The following is a 15,245-nucleotide window of genomic DNA, read 5'->3' on the forward strand; positions in this document are numbered from 1 at the left end:
CCCCGAGGCCCAGCGTGCAGGCCTGCGGCCCAGTCAGGGCCTCCGGGAAGCCCGGGTCCCACAGGGAGGGAAGGGGCAGAGAGACGGGAGGGCAAAAGCCCGGGGGCCCAACTGTCTCAAGGGGACGGATGACCCTCCGTCTGCTTGGCCCTAGCGGGTGAGGGACAGGGTGGGAGCTGGCCCGGGGGAGGGGGCGCCTTGTCACTGATGTTCTACAAGGCGTGGGCTCTGGGGGAGCGCTCCAGGACACCCCACAAGGAGGCAGCGGGGGCCGGGCCCCGAGAGGCCCCTCCAGCAGTCGGGGGGAGGCCAGGAGAGCACGCAGCCCCACCCCATGGTGCGGTGGCTCCCCGTTCATGGGCTTTATTGCTGGTGCCTTAATTAACTGCGTTACAGCTTCCTCCATGTTGTTGAGTTTTAATTAAATTAAATGAGAGGATTCCTTCCCTGTGGCCCAGACAGCGGCGGGTGCATGGTCCCAGCTGGTCTCCTCCCCCTCCTGCGGCCCCGGGGGCCTAGCCTGCCTCCCTGGCCTGCCTTGGGGGGGGGGGGGCATGTACCCCACCCGCGCCGGCCCTGCTCCATCCTGGTCAGCAGCTGCTCCCGGGACGACAGCTGTCACTCCCCAAGCCCTCCCAGAATGAGGAAGACGTCCTCAGGAGCAGGTGGGCCGCTTCAAGGGCCTGGGGCCCAGAGACACCGGTCAAGCCCCTGCACTGTGGCCACACACTGGGACAAGGAGGGAGGCCGGGCCCTCCTGCTGAAGGCTAATCAGCAGGGAAGCTGGGGCCTCCCCGCCTCCAGGCAGGGACCAAGATCCACAGACCTTCATCCCTCCTAGAGACAAGCGTGGAGACTGTGAAGGGCCAGAGGCCGCGGGAGAATCCTGATGCTGCTGACCACTCGAGGATGATGCGACTGCTGCCATGGTCTGGTCACTCATACTGCAGGAGGGACGCATGCCTGGGGAAAGCAGGGAACGCCAATGCTTCTCTGGTCCGGCCACCCAGAACGGCAGAGGGGGCTTCGGCGGTTCTGGCCCAGATCCAGGGATCCAACACTTCTCTGGCCCAGGCTGGGGGTCCAATGCTTCTCCAGGGATCCAACACTTCTCTGGCCCAGGTTGGGGGTCCGACACTTCTCTGGCCCAGGCTGGGGGTCCGATGCTTCTCCAGGGATCCAACACTTCTCTGGCCCAGGTTGGGGGTCCGACACTTCTCTGGCCCAGGTTGGGGTCCGACACTTCTCTGGCCCAGGCTGGGGGTCCGATGCTTCTCTGGCCCGGCCACCCAGAATGGCAGAGGGGGCATCTGTGGTTCTGGCCTAGATCCAGGGATCCAACACTTCTCTGGCCCAGGTTGGGGTCCGACACTTCTCTGGCCCAGGCTGGGGGTCCAATGCTTCTCCAGGGATCCAACACTTCTCTGGCCCAGGTTGGGGTCTGACACTTCTCTGGCCCAGGTTGGGGTCTGACACTTCTCTGGCCCAGGTTGGGGTCCGACACTTCTCTGGCCCAGGCCAGGCGTCCGATGCTTCTCTGGCCCAGGCCGGTGGTCCGATGCTTCTCTGGCCCAGGCTGGGGGTCCGATGCTTCTCTGGCTCAGGCCACCCAGAATGGCAGAGGGGGCATCTGTGGTTCTGGCCCAGATCCAGGGACCAACGCTTCTCTGGCTCAGGCCAGAGGTCCGACACTTCTCTGGCCCGGCCACCCAGAACAGCAGAGGGGGCTTTGGTAGTTCTGGCCCAGGCCAGGGGTCTAACACTTCTCTGGCCCGGCCATCCAGAGTGCAGGGGGCAGGGCTCCATTGCATTGGCGGTTGGGTGAAGGTCCTGATGCTGCTCCATCCTTGCTCTGGCCCGATAGACCCTGTGGGCCCGGGGGCACGGATGTGGCAAGCCCCCCCTTCCTCATTTCCACCACAGAGACCGTGGTTATCACAAGGGAGCTGACGCCGACTCCTCCCAGGAACGGCGGCTCTGGTGCTCCCAACAGCAGAGTCAGCAAAGGAGAAAGGGGTCGGGATGGTGGGGGGAGGGAGCACCCAACAAGTGCTTTGATGAACAAGGAAGAAGGCGGCGAGCACCCCCGGCCACTCCCGCAGAGCCCACGGCGCCCAGGCCCCAGCACCATCCCCCGCCCCCTGGCCCGGGCCCGCGGAGGACCACACGCGACCTGAGGGAGTTTGTGCCAGAGGCTGCCCCGGGCGGCCCCCCAGAGCTGGCCCTGGGGACTCACGTACCTGAGCGGAGCTGCTTGATGCGGCCATTGCTAGCAGCTGGATCCACGGGCAAGAAGTCCTTGAACCAGGAGATCTCGGGGTCAGGGTTGCCCCCCGCCGCACAGAGCATGGTGGCTGTTCTGGCCTTTTCCACCACCCTCAGCTGGGGGGCCATGTCAATGGTAGGGAAGCCATGAGGCAGCTGATCCTCTGTGGGGACAAAGAGGAGAGGGGTTCATGAGCCTCCAGCCCTGTCTGCAGAGACTGAGGCACCTGCTGTATACAGACACTGCAAGGTGCCTGCTGCATACAGAGACTATTTATGAGGCACCTACTGCACACAGACACAAGCGCCTACTGTGTGCAGCTGGTCCCTGACCTAGTGGAGCTTCATTCGGGGCATGTGAGGGTAGGAGGAGGGGGACGATGGCGAGGTGGCAGGGACCGGTTCCACAGGACATCCGAGAGAGCCTGTCAGTGGTGGGGCCGGGCTTGCAAGGCTGGCTTCTCAGAAAGGCAGAGAAGTCCAACCGAAGAGGACCCAGTGCCTCTGCCTCCGGCCCCCGCCAAGAACCCACTTGGAGCCCCCGGAGCTTCAGAGGCCGAGGCAGAGAGCTCCCCTCCAGCCTCTGGCCGAGCTATGGACTCTGTGGGGCCAGGGTTTCCGTTGGGACCCTGGAAGGCCCGGCAGCTCTGTGGGCCCAGGTGCAGGCTCTCACTGGCTTTATTAAGGCGGGTGTCTGTGGCTGGCCGGGCCGGCAGTCTCCAAGTCCCAGCCTCGCCTCAGAGCCCTGGGGGCTCCTTGCTGGCCTGTCTCCCCTTCATCCCCCACCGAGCACAGAGCGACTCCTTGGCTGGACACCCAGAGCTTCCAGTCTGGCTCCGATCCAAGCCAATCCCCATCTTCTCATCCACTTCAACAACTGGCACAAAAAAGTCCTCCCTCTCCTCAGCCTCCCCCGACACATGAGGAGCCCGAGGCCCCCCCCCCCTAATCCTTCCGGATTAACTACCTGTTCCAGTTGACCGGAATGCGCCCCCCCCCCCCACTTCCGTGGCTCAGGCTGGGCCCCCGTCCCATCCCTTTACCCCTCAGCTCCTTCCTAAGATTTAAAGGCAGTTCAACCTCCGCCTCCAGGAAGCCCTGTGCCATTGGGCCCTGCCCTGGCCTTCCTCAGGGAGCATTCCCCACGTCCCCCCATCACACCCGGGGGCAGCTCTCCACACTGCAGCCCTTCCCCAGGCCCGGCACAGGGCCCTGCACTCAGCAGGCAACCGGTCAGGAGCCTGCCGCCCCCCAGAGGATTCCCGGGAGTCCCTGAGACGCCCCACTCCTGCGCGTGGCGAGCCCCTTGGAGCCGCCCCCCCCCCCCCCCCCGCAGGAAGCCTTGCAGACGGCCGGCATCAGCATTTATTGGGCCGAGAGCAGGCTCGGCGGGTCGATACCCCAATGGTGGCTGAGTGCCGGCATTGATGAAAGAGTTAGCGCCAAGAGCCCCGGCCGCCTCATCAGGAATTATCTGGCAGCAGCTCGGCCGCCGGTCCTCATGGGGGCCTGCCCTGGGCCCTTCCAGGAGCCAGGTGCCTGGGGGGGGGGGGGGGGGGGGCTCGGCTCCTCGTGTGTGCGCCCCCAGGGCGAACAGGAGCCGGCCTTCCTGCTGCCCCGCAGGCACGTCACACTCGTGGGCTGGCCCGCGGAGGCCCAGGGAGAAGAGCAAGGGCCTTGGCGTCAGGGAAGGGCAGGCCCCTGGCACTCGTGGCCCGCGTCTGTGTCCGGGAAGAACCCAGAGGCTTAGGGACTTCTGGGAAACTTCTAAGGAGTGGCAAAAGGCCTAAAGCAGGGGCAGGGGCAGGATGCCTCCAGACCCGTCCACCTGGTCCTGGGACTTAGGTCCTAGCCTCCCTCCCACTAAAACAGGGCTCACAGCCCCCAGAACCCCCTCGTCTTTAGCTCCAACATGGAAAGGGGGAGGAGGGGGCTCCGTGTTGGGGAGGGCCCTCCCCCCTGCACCCTCCCCCCACACCTTCAGGAGAGGCGGCAGACCCACTGGCCGGGGGGTTTGTGGGGAGGGGCGGGGGTGCTCCCAGCCCTGAGACTGGCTTTGGGATCACGGCTTGCACAGCACCGGGGGCTGCCAGCTAGCCCTGCACACGGCTTGCGGGCCTGGCTCCCCACCAAGTTGGCGCCATTCTGGCCCCTCCCAACAGTTCCCTGCCAAGATCCTGCCCGGCCTGGCTGAGTCACAGCCCCCCACCCAGGACGTGCGGGGAGCCCTGAGGCCCGAGGTTGCCTCCCCATCTGCCTGCCACCCTGGATTCACAGAGAGACTGAGGGAGGAGTGCGTCCTGAGATTCCGCACGGAGGATCCGAATGCCGATCTCGATGACAGACCCAGAATTCTGCCTGCCGCGCTCACAGACCTCGGGCCGAGGGCAGCAGGGCCAGGGTCACAGACACCTCGGCCTTCATTAACATCCCTAATGCCAACTGGGCAAAACCTGAACCCGGTGCCAAGGCTCGAGGCCCACGGGGAAGGGTGTGCCCCATGAGCCGGGGCATGTGCGCCACCAGGGCGAGCCCAACTATGGGGCACTGACTGCCCCCAGCCCCGGGCCAGCCACGCACTGACGTAACACTGACACTGTCCCTCAGAGAGGGGGGTGCCAGCTAGCGACCTCCCGGGCTCCAAAGGCTTGAACGCGGCCCTCCTTGGGACAGCCTGGAGGCCCCCAGAGGCAGCAGGAGCCAAGGAGGTCCCTAGGGATGCCGGCCCGCAGGGGGCACAGCTTCTCTGCTCAGCCCCGCTCAGCGTCCCTAAATGGGGGGCATCCCTGAGACCCCGGGCTGGGGGGGGCAGAGGGTGATGGGAGCCTCTCCAATCCATCTGGGGCAACTCTGCCCCGCGCTGAGGGCCTGCGGCCTCTCCGAGCCACATTCCTTGGCGCCCGGGCAGGGGCTGCGCCACCCAGGCAGGATGGGGGCTGCCTGGCTCCCAGCCCCGGGCCATCTCTCCCTGTCTCGGACCCTTGGCCGGCACATCCCAAGCCCATTCCGGGGGCTCCCTGAGGGCACTGTCTGTGTCCCCTCTGTCTCTGCCGACCCAGCAGGGAGGGCCTGCGCACGAGCCCAGGGCTAGCCCGGCCATTTCCTCGGGAGGAGAATTGGGCCCGAGTCTCCTCCTCTGCTGGTGAGGGCGGCTGGCACAGATGGTCGTTGTCCGGTCGTTGTCCCTGGCAGGAGCGGCTGTGGGGAGGGGGAGCCCCGCCCTGGCCATCCACCCCAGAGCTCAGGCAGGCAGCCCCGCCATGCAGCAAAGAGCTCGCCTGCCCACCCGCTCTCCCTCGCAAAGCCGGCACTGAGACCAGCCTAATTAAGCTGCTGGAGTGTGGGCACCATGGCGACGGGCATCACACACAGCGCGGGTCCCCTCCCCCTCCTTCAGGAGGTGCCGAGTGAGCTGCCAGCCAGCGCAGGCAGCCCCAGTCTGCTCCTGAGGGAGGGCCGGGGCAAGGGAAGCCCGCCTCTGCCAGGACCCTGGGCCCCGCCCGAGCAGGAATCCCAGCTGTATGCAGCCCCCACGCCCGGCCCCGTCGGGCCAGGGAGACCAGGAAAGGCAGAGGCCCGTGGCCATGTGGCTGGTGCAGAGCCTGCTGGGGGAGGGGCGCTGAATCCTGGCAGGCAGAAGTACAGAGGAGGAAACTGAGGACCAAGCGCTCGGAAACAGGCCGGAGGCTCGGCCAAAAGCCAGCTGAGCTACTGGCCAAGCCAAAGTCCGGGGGCCTCCTGCGGGGGGCACCACTGGGCAACCCTGAGAGCAAGCCGGAGTCTGAGGGACTGAGCCCAAGACTCCCCTGCCCTGGGGGCCTCCTGGGCTGAGAAGAGCCCCAGGGCACCCAAGGTGGGGGAAGCAAGAGAGACAGACAGAGACAAAGAGAAGAGTCAGAGAGACACAGAAACAGACGGAGAAACAGAGACAGAAGAGTCAGAGACAGAGACAGAAACAGAGACAGAGAGAGAAGAGACAGAAACAGAGAGAAGAGTCAGAGAGACAGAGAAGAGAAAGAAACACACAGACACAGAAGAGTCAGAGACAGAGACAGAGACAGAGAAAAAAAAAAAAAGAAAGAAAAAATAAAAGAGAAGAAAAGAAAGAAAAGAGACAGAAACAGAGACAGAAGATAGAGACAGAGGAAGAGAAAGAAAAAAGAAAGAAGAGTCAGAGAAGAGAAAAAAGAAAGAAAGAAAAGAAATAGAAAAGAAAGAAAAGAGGAGAAAAGAGAAAGAGTGAGAAGAGAAAAGAGAAGAAAAGAGAAAGAAAAGAGACAGAAAAAGATGGAGAAAAGAAAGAAGTCAGAGAAGAAGAAAAAGAAAGAGAGAAGAGAGAGGAAAAGAGAAGAAAAGAGACAGAAGAGTCAGAGAGACAGAGAAGAGAAAGAAACACACAGACACAGAAGAGTCAGAGACAGAGACAGAGACAGAGAGAGAAGAGACAGAAACAGAGACACAGAAACAGAGACAGAAACAGACGGAGAAACAGAGACAGAAGAGTCAGAGACAGAGAAACAGAGACAGAAACAGAGACACAGAAACAGAGACAGAAGAGTCAGAGACAGAAAAAGACGGAGAAACAGAGACAGAAGTCAGAGACAGAGACAGAAACAGAGACAGAGAGAAACAGAGAGACAGAAACAGAGACAGAAGAGTCAGAGACAGAAACAGCCGGAGAAACAGAGACAGAAACAGAGACAGAGAGAGAAGAGACAGAAACAGAGACACAGAAACAGAGACAGAAGAGTCAGAGACAGAGACAGCCGGAGAAACAGAGACAGAAGTCAGAGACAGAGACAGAAACAGAGACAGAGAGAAACAGAGAGACAGAAACAGAGACAGAAGAGTCAGAGAGACAGAGAAGAGAAAGAAACACACAGACACAGAAGAGTCAGAGACAGAAGTCAGAGAAACAGAGACAGAGAGAGAAAAAAGAGAGTCAGAGACAGAGAGACGGATACAGAGACAAAGAGACAGAGAGCTAGAGACAGAGAGAGAAATTGAGGCAGTTAAGAGACTAAGACAGCTAGATGGAATAGCAGATAGTTTGGGAATCAAGAGGAGCTGAGTTCAAATCCAGTCTTAAACACTTACTAGTCCCTGCCTCAGTGTCCACACTTGCTAAATGGGGATAATAATATCGCCCACCCTCCAGGCTTGTTGTAAAGACAAACCAAGATACTTGTCAGGCCCTGCAAGCTCTGGGCTCCCGCCCGCTATTACCCGCCAGCTGTCCGAGTCACACGGTTACAAGGGGAGAATCCTCCCCAGGATTTCTGACTCCAGATCCAGCTCTGACCAGTGAATCCTGTGGCCTGGGAGCGAGGCCAGCTCCTGCTTGGAGATCTTTTGAGGATGGGAACCTCACTACCTCCTGGGCACTTATCATGCTGAACAACCTTCGGCGTGAGGAAGTTCTGCTTTTGGCTAACATCCAGCTTTAAGAGGCTGGCGTACCCCTGCCCGCCTTCCCCAGATCCCAGCCCCACCCTCCGGTGCCCAGCAAGGGAAAGAGCCCTTCGGCCGCCCGCAGAAAGCCCCCGCTCTGGGCGTTCTCCTATGCTGTGACCACGATCCTCTGCACTCTTCAGTCCATCCTGACCCCCAGGACTGACAGACACCTCCAGATGGTCTGAGCGGGCCCAGGCTGGGTGGGCCGCCCCCGGAGGCGGGTCCTGGGCCCTTGAGTCAGCCCTGGCCAGCGCTCTCTGAGCCCGGGAGAGCAGGCGGCTGCAGGAGCGCCCGGTGCCCGGGGCTTCGGAAGGGCCTCCCTCGGGGGTATTCCTAGCACATGGTGAGGAGGAGGAAGTGGCCCAACCCTGCCATCTGCTCTTGTAATTCAATCCTCTGGCAATTAGCTGCTGCTCTCAATCTCATTAAGACACTGAGCCTCATAAACAGAAATCCCAGGCCCGCCAGGCCCCTGCCTGTCCTTCAGTCACATGGCCCCCGTTCATGCAAAATTCAGAATGAGGAGCCGGGGTGGCAGCGGGCCCGCCCAGTCGCTCATCTGTCCCGGAACCTCACAAACGGGGAGACCGAGGCACAGAGCAAGAAGGGGAGGGGTCCACGGTCACTGGGGAGCTGGAAGAGCTGGGGCGCGGCTGTCCTTGGTACACCGACTCCAAGCTCAGGCTGCCGCTGCCTCTAGACCCTCTCACAAGTTCTCAGAGGCCTCCTAGTTCTGCCATTTGCCTCAGTTTCCTCAACTGAAAAATGGGGATAACGGCAACCCCGGCCCGCCGTGGGTTGTGAGGATCAGAGGAGGCGTCTGTGAACCCCACGGCACAGGGGAGCAGATGCAGATGCCAGCGACTGTCACCCCCAAGTTCCCTGGGCACTCTCCTTCACAAGCCGTACATGGAAGGAAGGTCACACAGAGCTGGGATTTGAACTCGGCTCCCTCTGGAGCTGGGGGAGCCCCGAGAAGCAGGCTCTGGGAGCCAGGGATGGCGCAGACGGGGGGGGGGGGGGGGCCCAGGGGATGAGATGGACACCAGGCAGCTGGGAAACGGTCCCATAGGGCATGAGGCCGAGGGGCCCAGGCCCGGCCCGGAGGCTCACCCCCAGCCATCTGGCGTCTGGCCCAGGGGAGGCCAGTCTAGACCACCCAGGTGCCCAGCAAGGCGGGTCTGGCCTCTGCCACGACTGTCTTCCCATTCTTCTGCGGGCTCTCCACTGCCCAGCTCAGGCCCATCTGGTTACCATGGTGATGGGGGGAGGGGATCGAGGAAAGAAAAGAGCAGGAGCTGTGCGAGGGGGAGGGAGCAGGCCTGCAGCCGGGGGCTGGGGGCTGCTGCCTTGGGGGTTTGCCAGCCCGGGAACCTCCTTTCTTCCCCATCACCGCCATCGGGCAGCCCTCCCTGATTGCTGCAGGAGGACTCCAGGGCCCAAATGTCCTGGGCATTTGGGCAGACCGTGGGCAGTGCACAGAGGCAGACCCCTCCCCAGACACAGACTGGGGGCACACTTCAGGGTACAGGGAGTGGGGGCTGATGTGTCTAAGCTCCAGCCCCAGGGGCCTGACTTCCCACAGGCAAGCAGGTCCTGGGAAGATGGGAGCAGCGTGACCCTCTCCCGGCCTCCCCTTCCCAGGTCCCCCTGTGCCCGGCACTGGGAGCAGCCGTGGCCTCCTGCCCGGTCCCTGCCCGCCTCCGGAATCTCGGCGCTACCCCCGACTCGGTCCAGCTGAGCACCCTCCTGTGCAGGGGGAGGAATCCCCAGTCGGAGCTGGGAGGGGGAGTCTGGGCCCCTCCCCCGGGGCCTGGCAGATGGGGCGCACAGAGGAGGCTGAGCTCACACAAGCGAGCAGATGGAGCGTCTCCCAGCCAGACACCCCGGCAGAGTGGAGGCCGCCGCGGCGTCTGTCGGGGTGACCTCCTCACCCGCCTGTTTACCAGCCGCCAGAGCCGTGTGTGCGCACCCGCGCCCACGCGCAGGCTCCCGGGCTGGGCCCCCTCCCCCTCCCCCTCCCCGCCGGCACTCAGGCGGGCGGCGGCCCCATCCTCGCAGCATCAAACCTGGCATCTTAAAAGCCTATTTTGTTTTTTAATCTGGGAGCTGCCGGGATCAGTCTGAAGATGAATGGGGGGGGCCTCTGCTGCAGCCCCCCACGCCTGCCTGGCGTTTAAGGCCCCCCTGGGGTGGGGGTGGCCCTGAGCTGACTGGGCTGCCCCATGGCTGGGGGAGGGTGGTGGGAAGACAACCCCCTTTTTGCTCTTCCCCGGGGGTCTCCTGAGCTCTGGCCCCGATGCCCACCAGCGGTGCTGAGGAAGCCCCTGCCTGGGCCGGCCCCCTGCCCTGTCCGTGGGAGGTCCTCCTCCGCCCGCCCTGCCCGCTGTAACTTGTAAACTTGACCTCATTAGCATCCAGCCCACGGATTCTCTTCTGTCACGTGAGCCCTGGTTGGGGACCCACCATTATTGTGTAAGCACCTACTGCGCGCAAGAGCCCGGACGTCAAAAGCTGCAACTCCTCTGGAGATGCCGGGGGGAGGGGGGGGACGGGGCCACCAAACGCCTCAGGAGGCCCGGGGCAGACTTCCAAACACCGGCCCCTTTCAGCCACCTTGCTCAGACCTAGCTCCTCGCCTCCCCTTCCAGGGACAGCCCTCAGGACACCAGGGCCTCCCCGGGATTCCACGTGAGGGCCTGGCCTGCTTGGCCATGTCCGCTCCCTGCTCGGGTCTCTCTCTGCCCCTCCCTCTATCTCCCCCCGCCCCGTCTCCTCTCCCAGCCCAGACTCTCAGAAGTCTATTCCCTCCTGCCCCGACCCCTGCTCCCACCCTAGTCCTCACAGCTCAGGGTCTGAGATCCCGGCTCGGGCGGCGCCCGTGGGGGAGAGGCAGTCAGGGCCATGGCCAGCAGGCGCCCCCAGGCCCACGAGGGGAGGTCGGTCACGGCCGCCTGCCCCAGGGAGCCAGAGGCGCCCTCTGCCCCCCTTGTTTCGAGGAGTTGCCTGCTCAGAGACGAGACGGGGGCTCACCAGCCGGGCCCGGATCTTGGCTAAAGGGCGGCAGGGAGCCACAGAGGTTTCTCCAGGGGGACAGGAACCCGGACGCGGCTGTTTTCGCTCTGGCACTGGGTAAGGGGGAGAGGGGAGTCGGGGGCCCACCAGCAGGCTCTGAGCTAACAGAGGATGGGGCAGGAGCCATCACCATCTCCCTCCGCCAAGCCCGGGATCTTGCTCAGTTCTGAGCTTTCCCTCAATGCCCACATCCGACCCTCTGCCCAGTCTGGTCATTTCCCCGTGACATCCCACGTTTCAGGGCTGGAAGGGAAGTCGGCAAGTTCGGCTCAAACCCCACTTCTCTTGCCGGCGGGGTGACCCGTCCGAGACCCTTCCCTTCTGCCTAACCTCAGTTTCCTCATCTGGACAATGGTCGTGGCTCTCTTCAGGCAGAGGGTGATGTGGGAGGCGCTCAGGAGAGAGGCCCACAGAGGAGGGGGGCCTACGGGGGCCGAGGCCGCAGCTCTCCTGGGAGAGGAGCCCTTGGGGCAACCCGGGGGAGGGCACCGCAGCTGAGACCGAGATCCGGCCGCCAAGAGGGTCAGGGCTGCTGGGTCCCCCTTCTTCTGATCTGGCCGGCAGCCGGGTCCCCCGCAGGCTCCCTCCTCTCCCTGCACCATCCCCACCCTGGGAGAGCCGTGTGTATGCTGTGCCTCGAGGCCTCGAGTCGGTGAGCAGCACAAACGGGCGTTCAGAGCCTCCCCCACCCCGCTCTCTCCCCCAGTCGGGCAGCCTTCCCCCTGGAATCGGTCTCCCCCAATCTCCCACTGAACCCCACGTCCCACACAGCGCCGCCCCCAATGCCGACTCTGATCTGGGCTCCCCATGTCCACACCAATGGGGTTTGGCCCCAACCCAACCCAAGCAGCCCAGTTTGTCACCAGGCTGGCTCCTGGGCTGGAAGGGAGCGACCGACCCACTGGCGGAGCCTCCGGAGCACCTGCCCCCCGGGCAAAGCCCTGCTGGGGCACGCCATTCCCCACACTCGCGCTGGGCTCAGAAATGTATCGGACCCTCGATGCCAAAGCAGGACGACCCCCGGGACGCCACCTGAGGGCAGGCAGGGGCACGGCCGCCTCTGTCCAATACCCAGACAGAGCAGCCGGCCAGGGCTGCCCGCTCTCTGCACAGAGCCCGCTAGGGGCAGGATCCCGGCAGCTCTGGGCTCTGCCCCCGAGGCGCGGGCCAGGGGGCACCAGTCACAGGGAGGAGGCAGATGACCCTGGAGGGCAACTCCCGAGGTCGCCCGAGCTTTCTGCGGCTCTGGCTCCACCTACTGCTGCCCTGGCCCAGGCCTGGTTTCCATAGCAACCCTGGGTGGATGGATGGGGAAGGGGCGGGGCCAGGGCCAAGGCCTGAACCAAGCCAAGCAGAGGAGGAGGCCTGGGCAGGTGGGCGGGAGGGAGCCAGAGGCACAAACAGAAAGACAAGGGAGGAGGGGGAGGAGGAGGAAGGAGAGCAGAGGGAAAGAAAGGGAGGGGGAGGAGGGGAAGAGGGAGAAAAAAGGAGGGGGGAGGGGGAAGAGGGAGAGAAATGGAGGGGGAGGAGGGGAAGAGGGAGAAAAAAGGAGGGGGGAGGGGGAAGAGGGAGAGAAAGGAGGAAAGGGAGGGGGAGGGGCGTCCCTAACAGCTCCAAGTCCAGGAAGATCCCGGTTACCAGGAGGCTGGAGGCCGGGCAGCGCGAAGCCACCAGGGAGACGGGGGACAAACGCTCACAGCCACTGGCAGGGCCCGGCCCTAGTGATTTCAGAACCCTTGACAAAACTCGCTCTTCATCGGACCTTGAAGGGACTCTGGGGGCTGGTGCCATGACTGTCCCCATTTCACAGCCGGGGAAACTAAGGCCCAGAAAGGATTGAGATGAGCTGCCCGGCTACTGGGTGTCTGAGCCTGGATCTGAACTCAGTTCTTCTGGCTCTCGGTCCAAGGCCCAGCCACGCAAGGGCAGAGGCCCGGCCAGGGCGGCTCGGCAGGTGGCGGTGGAGCCCGCTGGGCCCTGAGGAAGACGCTGTGCTGGACAGCTCCCAGGGGAGGCGGGGCTCCGCCTGCTGTCACTCACCCGGTGCTTCCTTCCCTCCCTCCCTTTGCTTGGGCCGTTCCTTCTGCCTGGAAGTCCTCCCTCTGTGGCTGGGGAGTCCTCCCGGCCCGGTGACCCTGGCTGGGCCCCCTCCCCCCGGAGAGGCTGCGGACTCTGGCCCTGGGCACAGCGATGCCGGCCTGGGCAGGGCCGATGGGGGGCCCTGCCCCGGGGGGAGGGGGACAGGCCCGCCGCTGCTCATAGTCTGCCCTGGCACGCGAGGGCGGCCACAGTCTGGGGCGGAGAGGGAAGGGACTGCTCAGTCAGCAGACGCGGACGGCTCCGGCCCCGGGTCCCAGTAACTCCGCGGCTGAATCACAGATTAAAGGCCGGGGGAAGCTCCAAGGCTGTCCAGACTCGCCCAGCCTTTTATGAGGCCACGGGGCCTGCCCACGGGCGCCCGGCCAACAAGGCTCGGAGGCGGGATCTGACTCATCCTGCTCTGCTTGCGGAGCCGTCTGCAGCGGCGGCCTCCACTCCTGGGAAGCCCGCCACCCTCCGGTCGCTCTCGGCCCCCCCAGGACCAAACACAAAGGCAGGCCCGAGGTGGGGCCCGCGCCCCCCCGGCCTTCTCACCGTGGCCCTCCCTCTCACCGCAGAGAGCCCGCGAGGGCGGCTGACCTCTGACCCCCGCCCCCCCGCCCCCCGCGCAGCCAGGGATGCCACAGACACGGCGCCGCGACCCCCGGGCCCGGACGCCGCCCAGGGCCGCACGTACCGTCCAGCACGGCGAGCTTGGCGCTGATGTTGATCTCTCCCAGGCTGTTAGTGGCCGTGCACTCGTAGATGGCCTCGTCGCGGTGCACCCGCAGCGGCTGGATGCGGAGCACAGACCCGGCCCCGTCGTCAAACTCGATCACCTGGAGCAGGGGGCACGCGTCAGGGGGCCGCGTCTCCCTTCCCCCCTCCCCTTGCTCCCCGTGTCACAGACAGCCCCCGACAGCTCCGTCCAAGCTCCCTGCTGGACTCCGGCGCCCAGCTCTGGGAGGGAGACCCTTTCTGCCCCCCGCCCATCCCTGCCTTCTCTGACACTCTCACCGAGTCCTTGGCGCAAGCCTGGCTTCAGGCCCTCCAGGACTGCCCCCCCAGTCAGTGCTAGCCCCGTCCCCATCCCGTCTCGGACACCTCCTCAGGACCTCTCGCTCCCGCCCCCACTCTTCCTCCGGCGCTCTCGGGCCCCCAGCCCCGCGTTCCCGCCACCGCGCGGCAGCCTCACCTCGAACCGCTGCGAGCTGACCTTCTTGCCCTTTTTCATCCAGGTGATGCGGGGCTTGGGCTCGCCAGTGGCCTGGCACACGAAGGAGGCCACGCCCCCCGACAGCCCGGTCTGGTCCTCGGGGGCCTTCACGAATGTGGGCTTACCTGGAGCAGGGGGGCAGACGGGCGGTCACCTCTGCTCCCAGGCACAGGGCGCGAGGGCCCCTGACCCACAGAGCCCCCTTCTAGAGGGGCGAGAGGGCACGGGGAGGTTGGCGCGCGCCAAACCCAGGCTGACGAGGGACCTGATGAGCAGCTTTGGAGGCAAAGCTACTGCCCGAGCTGAGCCATGAAGGGAAGGAGGGCGCTCGGGGTCTGGGGGAGGTCCGGGGCGCTTCCCCAAGGCCGCTCTGGCCGGAGCCTGGGGCCCCGCTGAGGGAGGGCGCTCTCAGCGCGGGTCCTCCACGGACCCCGGGCCTCTCCCCCGCCTCCAGGCAGGCCTGGCTCGGGAGAGGGGCCCAGCTGCCGGAAGCCAGCCCAGCAGCAAGCGGGGGTCTGGGGGGGAGGGGAGGTGGGCGCGGGATGCAGGTGCCAGGGAAGGGGGTGGAGCCTCCCCCTGGCTCCAGGCCCAGCCTCCCTCTCGGCTCAGGGCCCCAGGAGCAGGCTCCTCCCCATCCTCAGGAGCACCTGTGTGCCCTTCAGGAGGGGGCAGGGCTGGGCAGGCTGCAGGACCCAGAGGGTTTGCTGGAGAGGCCCCACCCCCACTCCTCTCCCAGGCAGCCTCAGCCCGCAAACCCGTCAGACCAGCAGCTGGGCCCCACCCCCACAGACCAAACTGGGGGGAGGAGGGGAGAGAGCAGCCCACTGCTCTTCCCATGAGCACCTGGGGCTGGGTCTGGGATCCAGAGGCAAGGGGCCCGGCCCTCCCAACTCGGCTGCCTCTGTTTCCTCCAGCCCCCGCCGGGACCCCAAGGCCTCAGCTCCCCAGTTCTGACACCAGAGCCTTTGAGCCCCCAAACTCGAGCCTTCCTCCTGCCTAGAGCCACGCCCAGCGTGGGGGCCAAAGTCCTGCGCCGCCTCAGCCCTGCCCAGCGACCAGAGGCCGGCCCCAGCCAGGAGCCGCGCTCCGGGGCCACCCTGCCTCCCCGGGGCCCAGGCCTCTCCCTTCCCGGTCCCGGTGCCCAGGCGGCCTCCCA

The 15,245-nt window shown here is 64.8% G+C and overlaps 1 protein-coding gene across 1 annotated transcript in view; it reads right to left on the bottom strand.

The window, feature by feature from the left end:
• Nucleotides 1–15,245, bottom strand: part of PTPRF (protein tyrosine phosphatase receptor type F) — a 75,428-nt gene that overhangs the window by 48,120 nt on the left and 12,063 nt on the right. Inside the window, exons 3-5 of the mRNA XM_031968561.1 lie at nt 14,069–14,214; nt 13,571–13,712; nt 2,241–2,429 (exon numbers count right to left, since the gene is read on the bottom strand). Of these exons, the coding sequence (XP_031824421.1) occupies nt 2,241–2,429; nt 13,571–13,712; nt 14,069–14,214 (477 nt within the window). The remainder of the gene's footprint in view (nt 1–2,240; nt 2,430–13,570; nt 13,713–14,068; nt 14,215–15,245) is intronic.

Source organism: Sarcophilus harrisii, chromosome 4 (genome assembly GCF_902635505.1).
Source record: "Sarcophilus harrisii chromosome 4, mSarHar1.11, whole genome shotgun sequence".
NCBI classification, from domain to species: domain Eukaryota; kingdom Metazoa; phylum Chordata; class Mammalia; order Dasyuromorphia; family Dasyuridae; genus Sarcophilus; species Sarcophilus harrisii.